The 11,349-nt window shown below is 39.0% G+C and overlaps 1 protein-coding gene across 2 annotated transcripts; it reads left to right on the top strand.

Annotated features, from left to right (window-relative positions):
• Positions 1-5,241: 5,241 nt before the first annotated feature.
• On the top strand, positions 5,242-11,024 carry tor1 (torsin family 1). 2 transcript variants are annotated; one of them, XM_072371259.1, is made up of 5 exons: positions 5,242-5,551; positions 8,101-8,366; positions 8,459-8,634; positions 9,119-9,246; positions 9,342-11,024. In XM_072371259.1, the coding sequence occupies exons 1-5, from the start codon at positions 5,362-5,364 to the stop codon at positions 9,584-9,586; spliced, it is 1,005 nt and encodes a 334-aa protein (XP_072227360.1). In that variant the 5' UTR covers positions 5,242-5,361; the 3' UTR covers positions 9,587-11,024. The 2 variants fall into 2 exon arrangements, with proteins under 2 accessions (XP_072227360.1, XP_072227361.1); XM_072371260.1 differs by lacking the exon at positions 5,242-5,551 and adding an exon at positions 5,860-6,180.
• The last annotated feature ends 325 nt before the right edge of the window (positions 11,025-11,349 follow it).

The raw sequence follows: 11,349 nt of genomic DNA, 5'->3' as shown, positions 1-11,349 counted from the left end.
TTGAACATTTGTAGTGTCGCAGATCCACATCACAGGTTAGAACCAGTGTGGTCGAATTCTCACTGCAGCGCCGTTGCCTTTTGTGAAGTCTTTAAGAATTTTTCCTCCCATCTTTCCTCAACTCCATGAAGTTTTCACGAGGTCAAGAAAAAGAGTTCAGGAAAAGGCAATAGAATTTTTTTTTTTGACTGGACCTCCTGAGTCTCCACAGAGGCCTTGCAGGGTCGTGTGCTCCTATCCTTGCAGCGCCACCATCAGGTGGAAATCATTGTCCAAAGCCCACACACACATGTGGTGGATGCTTGGCAGCCCCTTCAGATGAGCATTTTGTCCAACCAAAACCAACATGATTGGCACCTCTGTATTTATGCAAAACTTTTTGATACGATACTGACTGATATTTGAAATGCTTCCTACGACTAACACACATCAATTCACTACATAAGAGCTCCTTTTGTGGATCTCTTTACAATGATTCTTTTAGTTTTACATGTTCTATTTGCCTAATCATTAAAAGAAGTAACACATTAAATAAATTGCATTTCTTTTTAAGATTTATTAAAGGGAACAGACCATAGCAGAGCTAAAAGGCAAACTCTCGGTTATAACATAATTGTAGGAGCGATGGTTGAATGTAGTTATTCAGAGCGTCAAAACAAGTAAAAACTTAACATTTAAGGTTTGATCAAAAGTTTTTGAAAATTGAAAATCATAGAGAAAACTTAAAAGAGGGATCAACTTTGTTGAAAGAAATGCATTTCCTAATGGACTTTAATCTGTAAGGGTAGATTTTTACATGCTGGCACTAGTCTATGTTGATATAAAATGAGTGCTGCAAATAATAGCTTAAATATGATTTTATGTAACATTTTCTGGGTTTATTGAGAAAGAGATTTACATTTTGAAATGTTTGCAACTCAAATACTCACTTGATGAAACGTTGAAATAGAGAATATTCTTAATATTTTTCGTGGGACAGCCTGTCCTAAGAATTAAAGTAGGTTCTTTTTAAGGGAATTGCAACACTAAAATCACTGGTTTCTTTTTGAGGAATCGCTGTTGTATGATATTTACACACATATCATATTCTGTATTTTTCTCAACATACAAAACTTAATATGACAAGTACCCAGTATTTATGGCTATAAAATAAATTTTGCGAAGTAAAAAGTATTGTTTTACTTCCTTACTTAAGTAAAACCATTGGAAAACTTTTTTAAAAAAATGTTCTAGGGATTTCAATCAAAGAGCTTTTAAAGGGGAAAGAAAATCAAACATTAGTGACTTGAACTTGAAATATTTAGTCTTGTCTTTTTAAGTTTTACTACTTTTACTCTCTTCTTAGAATAATTAGGCAGCATCAAACACTTTTTTAAAGGTTAAGCTGTACAGATATAATATTGATTTTTTTTTTCAGACCACAGTTTCAATTTGCTAAAAATCTAAAATGAATGAGCACTGCATCGATAATTGTTTAATTTAGTTTCCACAGCTACAGCTGTGACAGTTTTTACTTTACTGAGTTATGCGAGTGTTCTGCTCCTCAGTATATATCAGTTTTACAGCTTTAATCCAAAGTCAGTTGGAAGTCACAAGCGGTGCCCTCCTCCTTGTGGTAGAGAAGTGAACAACAGTTCCAACAAAAACACATTGTATTCATTGCAGGATTTATCTTCAGATATAGATTTCCAAATATGTTCCCAATCAGTCCTGTGACATTCACCTAATCTTCTCTTGGTATGTTTTCTCATTGTTTTGTCACAGGAATGTGCTTTGGCTCTTTGGCTGATTATCCAGCCCGAGCCGCCACAGTGTGGGGGTTCAGGCGAGCATAAGATGAGGTGAATCAAGGGGGAGTGGGGGTCAGTGAGTGGTGGCAGTGTCCTCTGTTTATAGTGGGATTAGAGGTTGACCTGCCCCCTCTGTTAGCCTTCTCCTTTTCTGTAACCACTGAGGGATTCAGCACCAGAGAAGTGAGTGAAATAAGAGCAGAGAAAAGATCTCCAATCAGGCATTCACTGGTAACAACAGCATAATTAAAATAACATCCACACAGTGCAGACAAAGCTACTCTTTCAGATAATGTTGAAATGTGTTTTAACAAAGGACCGTTACTTGTTTATCTACCTCTTCTTCGAGGGGACTCCGCTGATTAAATGTCAAAATCACTTTACTAATCAGGATGAGTGACTAGTGAAGACGAGAAACTACAGTCTCTACCTTTTTTTTTTTTTTAAATGCTCATGCTTCCTATAGTATGAGGCAAGACTTTGATGATCCCTGAAATCTCTCGATGTTGGATGGAATGCCATGAAATTTGATGCAGATGAATCTGATGAGCCGAAGACTTTGCATCCGTAGCAATAACAACAAGTCAAAGATTTCTTTGCATATGAAATATCTCAACTCAGTTGATCTGCACATCTTTTTCTCCACAATTCTTTTAAAACAACCATGACACCACGACCCTTGCCCCAAAACAATGAATTTTACTGACTTTGGTTGTTGTCTGACTTCTCCTCTAGCACCACCATGAGGCTGACAATCATGTCTCCCTCCACATTAATGTCCATCCATCCATCCATTTTCTGTACCCACTCCAACTAAGGATCAAGCAGGGCTGGAGCCTATCTCAGCAGTCATAAGGCAAGAGAACATGTCGCTAGTCCATCCCACATTAATGTTTTGAAGGGATTTTCTAACTTACATCCATTAGGTTGGATTTGATTTGTCCAGAGCTTTGCCTTATGACCAAATCTAATGAAGTTTTCCATTTATCTCAACTTGAGTGCCAGAGAGCTATAAGCATACCAAAACATTACCCTAAGACAGTGATCGCTGTAAAACTGGAGAACTTCTTTTAAATGATCTACACTGTCTCCAAAGCAGTTAAAATAAAAAAAATAGATTTTCTTTTTCAATTTGTCAGATTAATGATGTGTTTGATATGACATTGTGTGAATGAAAGCATACACCACAGTAAAGATGGGCCCAACACCTACACTTTGGATGCACATGCAGGTCCCTAATCTCCATCAAACCCTTCAGACACTAAGTCGATGATCATGTTTTCTATTTAGAAAATTAAGTAAAATAAAAAGTTCACAACCTTCTTCAGCAACCATCGGAGTATTTGATCGACAAATAGCTAAATAATTGTGGTGCAGCTGCATTAAATTTTTTTCAAACTGCACACAAAGTCCAAAACACTCCGTTCACTGAACTCTCTCATTGTTTTCATTACTGCTGTGGTATTTGGTATCTTAAAACAATCACACAGTTTTGTGAAAATTATGTACATTCCTCAAATTATGTTATTATTTCATTCTGAATAGTCCAATGAGTGACCGAATTTTCTCCTGTCCCATGTTCGGCTCAGTGAGAGTTAAAGGTTAAACATCACATGAATGAATGTTTCTCCAAAGAGAGACTCAAATCCAGAGCTTTAAGCAAGGAACATAACAAACAGCACCTGGCCCAACAAGCAGGAAGAGAAGAAGGAAACTGCAGAAGCAGCAGAAAGAGAAGATCCTTTGTTTGTCTTGTACCTCATGAGATTAATTTTTGCGGCAGATTTATGACCACCATCCTGGTCAGGAATAAGTACTGAGAGTATGTTTAATGTGAGTGAGTGACAATTTTTACAGTTGAGTGTTGCTCTGCTGTGAAAATCATCATGTTTCTCCAGTTTTAGCTTCTCTTCATCATTCAATTCAGAATAGAATTTAAGATCTTTCTCCTCACATATAAAGCTCTTAATGACCAAGCTCCATCATATCTTAAATATGTCATTGTAAGGTATTTTCCTAACAGAGCACTTCGCTCCCAAACTGCAGGTTTACTTGTTGTTCCCAGAGTTTCTAAAAGTAGAATAGGAGGCAGAGCCTTCAGTTATCAGGCCCCTCTCTTGTGGAATAAACTGCCAGTAAATATCCGGAAAGCAGACACCCTTTCCACTTTTAAGATTAGGCTTAAAACTTTCCTTTTTGATAAAGCTTATAGTTAGGGATGGCTCAGGTAATCCTGAAACATCCCATAGTTAAGCTGCTATAGGCTTAGACTGCTGGGGGACCTCATCTGTCGCACCTTTCCTCACTTTGCTGTCTTTTCCCCCCTGTTTAATTTCTCAAATGATATTATGTACATGTGACATTATTGTGGTTATTAACTTGTGTTTCCCTGTTCCAACAGATATCGTTTGAATGGCGTTTTTTTCCCCCTCTTTTCTGTCTTCTCAAACCCCAGCTGGTCGAAGGCGGATGGCCACCCTTCCTGAGTCTGGTTCTGCCAGAGGTTTCTTCCTGTTAAAAGGGACTCGTTCCTTTCCACAGTCGCCACAGGCACGCTCAGGACGGGAGATTGGACTGAAGACAAGTTTCGGTGCAATCTGTTGGTTTCCTTAGCTAGGATATTATTTTTGAATTGGCTCCATATGAATTAATTGGATTATGATTACAATGAATAGAATTCCAATTGGCTTGAATTGGACTATATTATTTAAGTGCCTTGAGATGACAATTGTTGTAATCTGGCGCTATGTAAATAAAATTTAATAGAATTGAATTGAATTGAAAATGTATTCCAGTACGAGGCTGTTCTTTTATATTTTGAGAAATTTTATTTTGTCGATGTGTTTGTTACAAAGCAACAGCAAATACTAAACATACTTCCCTGCTATTCACTTTGTATAAAAGCGGAAAGAACAAAGCACTGGCTATGGTAAATATTAGATACGTGTATTCATGTTTATTAAATGTAATGTGAAATGTCTAGTACAACATCAAAAAACACCATTGATTTTGTTTAGGTCCCCCTCCAGTCACCAAATCAGCTTTTCCCAATTGGGCTCATAAAACTACAGATAAAGACTTTACTAGCAGATGTTTTAAGTCCTGTTAAATGTCAGGTGGCGTCTCCATAGATCTGAGGTTGCTGCTTCTTCCCAGAGTACATATCACTGCATCTTCTCAATGTTTTTTAATTACTCAGTGGTGGCCGTTCATTTTTAATCTCGTTATTTGCGTCACACAGTTCCGCTTCATGAGGTAACTGTTTGCTTGATAACTTTGGAGGCATGTACATCACTTTTATCAAAATTACAACTATAAAATTAAAAATATGAATGATATTGAAATGAAATGAAATAAATATTTTTGGGGGTAATTATTGTATGATTGTAAAACGAAGAAGGAGGAACCGTAGAAGAAGAACCACCTACGGACCCTGACGTCATATCCATGACAACAAAAGCGCTTTCTTAGCTAGTTACCTCCGACGTATTAACTCAATCGCCTGTGGCAGATGGTTTGCTTCACTCGGTTTGCCTGTTTTGTTTTTTAAAAAGTTTTCTTTGGTGGCACAATGAAGCGACACGTGCTGCTACTGTGGCTGTTGGTCTGCTCTGGCATGACGGAGGCAATCGAACCTATCAGTACCACCATAGCGGTGGGCATGGCTGCGGCTCTCACAGGGTTCTTAGCTAGCTATCAGAACATTTTCTATTACTTCCACGAGTGCTGTCGACCGGAATGGATTTCTTTCAACAGAACAGGTAATGCATTTAACAAAAATGCAGGTCTCTGTACTTGACTCTCTACTTCTTCTGGTTTTATTAGCGGTTGAAATGCTGTGTCGTAAGAATTTCACAATTAAATAGCTTTAAGAATGTGTAATTACAAGTTACTGGTATAATTTGAGCTGAGTGTGTGCTCATGATACATGGAAAGCTTCTTATACTTGGGCTTACATTTATTTACCGGGTAAAAATGAACTGTAATAGTTGTAAACGATCGGTTTTACATCACTTTTAATGTGTTCACTTTTGGTGTGTTGAACGAAGCCCGTGTACTATCACGTGCTCATGACGTATCAGGAAGTTCCCCGTTGTAAAGGAATAAGCTAGTTTGTCCGCAGCAGGTTTAGCGCGGTTTTGTCGTATTGGTGTAATTGGTTTGCCACTTGAAAACGACTCATGTTGAAAAGAGTAATTAGGTTCGACGATGAAAGTGGTACACGGATATTTGTCGTTACACATTTTTCTGACAGCCAGTGTGCTGGTGAACGCGTTTGACCCGATCACAACAACCGTCGTTGTCGGTCTCGGTGCTAGTCTGGGGCGGACGATTTACAATTATTTACACGAGAGTTGCGATCGCAAATGGATAGCCTTCAATGCAACAGGTGAACATTTATATCCTGTAACTTTTACAGTTTACAATTTACAGTTACGCACAGTCGCACAGTTTTTTTCTCTAAATCAGAAAACCTAAACCAATCAGCACTTTCAACAGTTGGTTCAACTGGTATTGACCCATTCAGGCACCTGTAGCGGTATATGCGTGTGTGTGGAATAAAAACGATGCACATTAGGTTTGCAAAACTAAGAACATGTGTGCAACATGGCGGTGAAAAACTTAAATAGTCTGTACAGTAGGTTGGTAGTTCATTATGGTGTGTACCTGCCGTTTGCAACGTTTGTAAGACCATAGTGATTTTCTAAAGCATTCTTTTTTTGGCAGAATCAGAATGTGGGGAATTGGCTTTGCAGAGTGTTGGGAAGAGGATGTTGCTACAGCCTGGTAGACAGTCTCCAGCATGTTATTGCATTTATTAACTCCTTCAGACCTCATGCATTATAAGTGCATTTTATCACTCACACACTTGAGGCCATAAGCAAAAATGCACACACGTTTTTCTCCACACAACCTGGAAAGAATGTGTGGTGAGAATGTGCACACCCCACGCATCATTCAGAACATCTATATAGGTTTTTTTTTCAGAGTAATTTTAATTTTCTCTTCTTCTCTGATGAGTGTTACAGTTAAATCTGCACTTCTTCTCTATTCCTCCTTTCAGCATTTATCTTTTTATTTTTTTACATGTTGCAAATTATGCCTTCACATATGCAAATAAGTAATTAGAGGAGTGTCCACATCCATTTGTGATTAAGGTTGAGGTTTAGAAAAGAGTACCATACATGTGCATAGCTTTATAAATCTGGCAAAAAAAATCTACATGAACATATCTGCCTTTTATACTTGAATCTACACACACAGTTTCATGCATAGAGCCCCTGGAGTGACATTTGCATTACTTGTAAAGCTGATAATCTTGTTAAGTATAAAGTCATTGACTTATTATACAAGCTGAAGGCTATTTCTTCTTTCTTCAGAGCTGTTTGGTCTGAATGGATTAAAAGATGTGACTGTTCAGAAAGTGGGATTTTTTTTTCATCCCTTTTACTCTGTGTTAGGTTTGGTCCTTCAGCTTGGTTTGCTGTTGTAGTTCATGTCCATACACTGATAGTGTTTCTTATTCCATCTTCCTCACAGGCTCTGTCAGACTTGTCCTCTGCCTGCTGTGGACCACCATCTCCTTGTTATAGTTCTTAATTCTTGCCCGGCTTTAAGCTTTGTTTTTGTGGACAAAGCACAGTTGACTTATTTTTTTAAACATTGAACAGTGGCAGCTCCTGCTGTATGTGCAGATAGCATCTGTTGTGCCAGAGTTTGAAGTATTTCTTCATTGGAAGAAAGATGATGAATGATAATAACAAGAGGCTTTGACGAGAGTTTGATTTTACCAACTGGCCCTGTTCTGTTGAACTGATTGGCTCGGCTCAAGATTTCTGATTATAGACCGATGGCTCATCCAAGTCTGTAGAAGAAAACCTCACAAGAACATCTCCCCTGATGTTTTTTTGTAACAAACCACTCAACACATCAGGTTATTCTGCTTCTGCAGAGTATCCTATGACAGAAAATGACGAAAGGCTCCCCACATGGTCCCACTACATAGTTTGTGTGAGCAGTACTGTGAACAAGAGTGTTGAGATCAATGTCACAAGAAACACTATCCTTGTATTCCTTTTCCTTTTAAATATATAGGTAACTCTTTGAGAGTCCTGCACTTCATAAGTCATTATAATGCATTTTAAGCCTTTGTAAAATGGTATAAATGCCTGTTATCATGCACAGCAACTTGTGACAAGGTTTCCAGATGTGAAACACTGCTGTCACGTTGACATTGAGATGCAAAGCTTTAATGAATGCTGTGTGTTTCTAGCGTCTAATCCTGCTGATATTCCTGCTTACTTTCTAGGTCTCAGAATCGACCTGGAAAACAAACTGTTTGGACAGCACATTGCGTCGCGCATCATTTTAAAAGCTGTGAATGGATTCATGAACAATGACAACCCGAAGAAGCCCCTCGTGCTCTCTCTGCACGGATGGACCGGCACCGGGAAGAACTTTGTCAGTAAGCTAATCGCTGAGAGCGTTTACAAGGAGGGAATGCACAGCAAATTCGTTCATGTGTTCACATCCGAACTTCACTTCCCACATCAGAGTCAAAGTGCTATCTACAAGGTATGGAAAACTATGGATTTTACTCTGAAGGGAAACACTGGGACATTGTTTGGTCTTCTGCATTAGTTTATTCTGCTGCTGTTTGTCCTCAGTCCCAGTTACAGCAGTGGATCAAAGGCAACGTCACCAACTGTGAACGCTCCATGTTCGTCTTTGATGAGATGGACAAGATGCATCCGGGCTTGATTGACAGCATTAAGCCGTACCTGGACTACTATGACAAGCTGGATGGAGTTTCTTACCGGAAATCAATCTTCATTTTCCTCAGGTGACAAACCGAGAGCGTTTTCGTTGATTGTACGTTTGTTTTATGATGCCTTTCAATAACTGGCTCTCAATTCGATCTGATTCCAAGCCAGTAAAATCACAGGATTTCTTAAGTTTTGTGATCTGCTGAATCTATTGTTAAAGCTTTCACTCCTCAACTCACCCGTTTTGGACACATCTCTGCTTCTGACTGCCACGCACAGAGCAAAAAAAAAAAGATTCACTGTAACTAAAACACTGTAATGAAACGTGACAGACCGGCTTTGAGGATCCAAAGGACAGAAAACAACTGGATCCAATGGATCATGATGAGGTTCATGAATGTTGTGCTAAAATACAGCAAACTGAATATCAGTGGTTTAAGTGTATGAGGTGTGTTTCTGTTAGTGTGTCTGGTAAATTTGTTTTGCACCACACAAACTGCATAAAAACAGAAAATAGGAGGTGAACTCTAAAATATTTGCCGTGTTTTTATTTTCTCATAGCAATGCTGGAGGGGAAAACATTGTACAGACCGCTTTAGATTTCTGGAGGGCCGGACGAGATCGAGAAGAGATCGAGCTCAAAGACCTGGAAACGGCACTCTCACTGTCTGTCTTCAATAACAACAAAAGTGGGTGGCGCTCGCTTAATTACCTCTGTTAATATTCAGCAACTACTTTAGTTCGGAACTTTTGAATCACTGGAAGTATTTGTCTCCTTTTTTAGGTGGATTTTTTCACACGAGTTTGATCGACAAGAACCTGGTCGACTTCTTCGTCCCGTTCCTGCCTCTGGAGTACAAGCACGTCGTCCAGTGCGCCATGGCCGAGATGAAAGGCAGAGAGCTGCAGCAGGACCGAGGTGTGGCAGACAAAGTGGCCCGGGATTTAGTCTATTTCCCCAAATCTGACAGAGTGTTCTCCGTCAAAGGCTGCAAGACGATAGAGAGCAAACTGGACTACTACACATAATGTTGAATGGCTACTCGCACTTTTTTTTTAAAAGAAACTCTCGCAGCTACATGACTAAAGACAGGAAGTCGAGCTGACTGAAGAGGTCTGGAAGTTTCTCTGTTTGAACATGTGGCCATTGAGACTTTATCTGGAGGCCTTCTCTGAAGTTGCATCTCACTTACACTGAATGAAAACGCTGAAGAGCTCACCGCAAGCTCAATAAAAAATGAAAACGATTGGAAAGAAATCCTTTGCACCTGATTTAGGAGCTTTTATATCACAAAAGTCTTGAAGACAGTTTAGTGTTTTTTTGTTTTTGTTTTCCACTGTGTGCTCCATGAATGGGAGGACCGGGAACACCTGCCTTAATGCTTAATTTCAGAGTTTTTTTTACAATATGTCCACTGTACACATAAGGCCATTAGCAGGTGGAGTTTGACAATGTGATGATGTGATTACAGCAGAGAATACAACTTAAATTCATCTTTGGAAAATTATGTTTTCTATGCTTTTAAATTGTGATTCGTTCATATGATGATTTAAGTCAAATGTGTTTTCTTATGTAGTCAAAGATCAAGATGTAATTTTGACTGACAGGATGTTGATGATCTTCTTCCACCATCACTGGATCTAAATTAACTCAGATTAGGAGATAAAAAAAAAAAACATTTGTTTTTACTGGATTGTACATGAGTGTTTGAGTTAATTTCTGTTATCAGACATGGAAGTATGAAGACTCTGCTGTAAGATTTGTTGGAGAAGGAAAAAAACGCTCTGTTGGGTTTCTCAGCATCTTGATATTCTGTACGACTACTTGTAGTCGCCTCTGACTGTGAAAGATGTTTGTGGAGGTAAAGTTGACAGTGTTTTCGGCTGTAAACGCCATCAGAAAAGCAGATCACGGATTAAAAGAAATGGAGTTTTCCTGATGTCACTGTGTCTGTGCCGCACCAACAGGGGGCATCGCAGCAAACGAACCTCAACTCACGGAGACTTCGAGCCACGCTAATAAAACATCTTTAGAAATCTGCGGGTGATGAAGGCACTTGGACTTAGATAGGAGTTGTGTAATGATCAAACAGCTCGCAAAACACGACGGTGCAAAGTGCAGCTTTGGGTATTAAACAGCTGTGACCTCATGGTACAGTCGGTGCTGCAGGCAGCCGTGTGCTCCGGAGACCTGGGCTGCTGTAAACCCAGTCACCCAGTGACTAAGGCAAGAAAGGGAAGAAGCGTGTTTGTCAGGTCAGAGTAAATGTTTGTGTAAGAGGCCACTCCCATACAATCAGATTACTGATATGTGGGCACAGATTAAATACAATGTAAATGGAACTACTTTTATTTTTTTAAACTGCAAACATGATTCATTGGATTACAGAAAAAAAGGAAATTTGCAGTGTAATCTGAATACTTTAAACATTAAAAATCTTGCACCTTTAACTGCAACACAAATGCAGCCAGTCGGTAAAGTGTCATTTTTCTGCTGATGTAAGTCATTCTGTGTGGGACGCTGATCCTTTCATGCATGTTTTTTATCGATTGAAAGCCACGTGGAAGACTTTGTTTCTGTAATGCAAGTGGAGCATTTACTCAAAAAGTTTTACTTCTGTTTTCAGTGTTAATATAAAGGAAGAAATATTCGATCAATTTAACACAACAAAAAGTAGATGAGTAACTATTTACCAATGTGGAAGCCTGAGTGGAGAAAGTCTGAACAGTAAGAACAGGTCTGATCAAACTCAGGTTGCTTCACAAACAGCAATCCTCTTTACGCACACGTC

Source organism: Leuresthes tenuis, unplaced genomic scaffold, assembly GCF_036924035.1.
Source record: "Leuresthes tenuis unplaced genomic scaffold, fLeuTen1.0.hap1 SCAF_19, whole genome shotgun sequence".
NCBI lineage: Eukaryota > Metazoa > Chordata > Actinopteri > Atheriniformes > Atherinopsidae > Leuresthes > Leuresthes tenuis.
This window is presented reverse-complemented; position numbering and strand designations above follow the sequence as displayed.

Bases quoted from the DNA above. Each gene is read 5' to 3' on its own strand.
- tor1 (XM_072371259.1), top strand. From the start codon at position 5,362: ATGAAGCGACACGTGCTGCTACTGTGGCTGTTGGTCTGCTCTGGCATG. The intron at 5,552-8,100 runs GTAATGCATTTA...CTTACTTTCTAG, and splicing joins GATTTCTTTCAACAGAACAG to GTCTCAGAATCGACCTGGAA. The intron at 8,367-8,458 runs GTATGGAAAACT...GTTTGTCCTCAG, and splicing joins GTCAAAGTGCTATCTACAAG to TCCCAGTTACAGCAGTGGAT.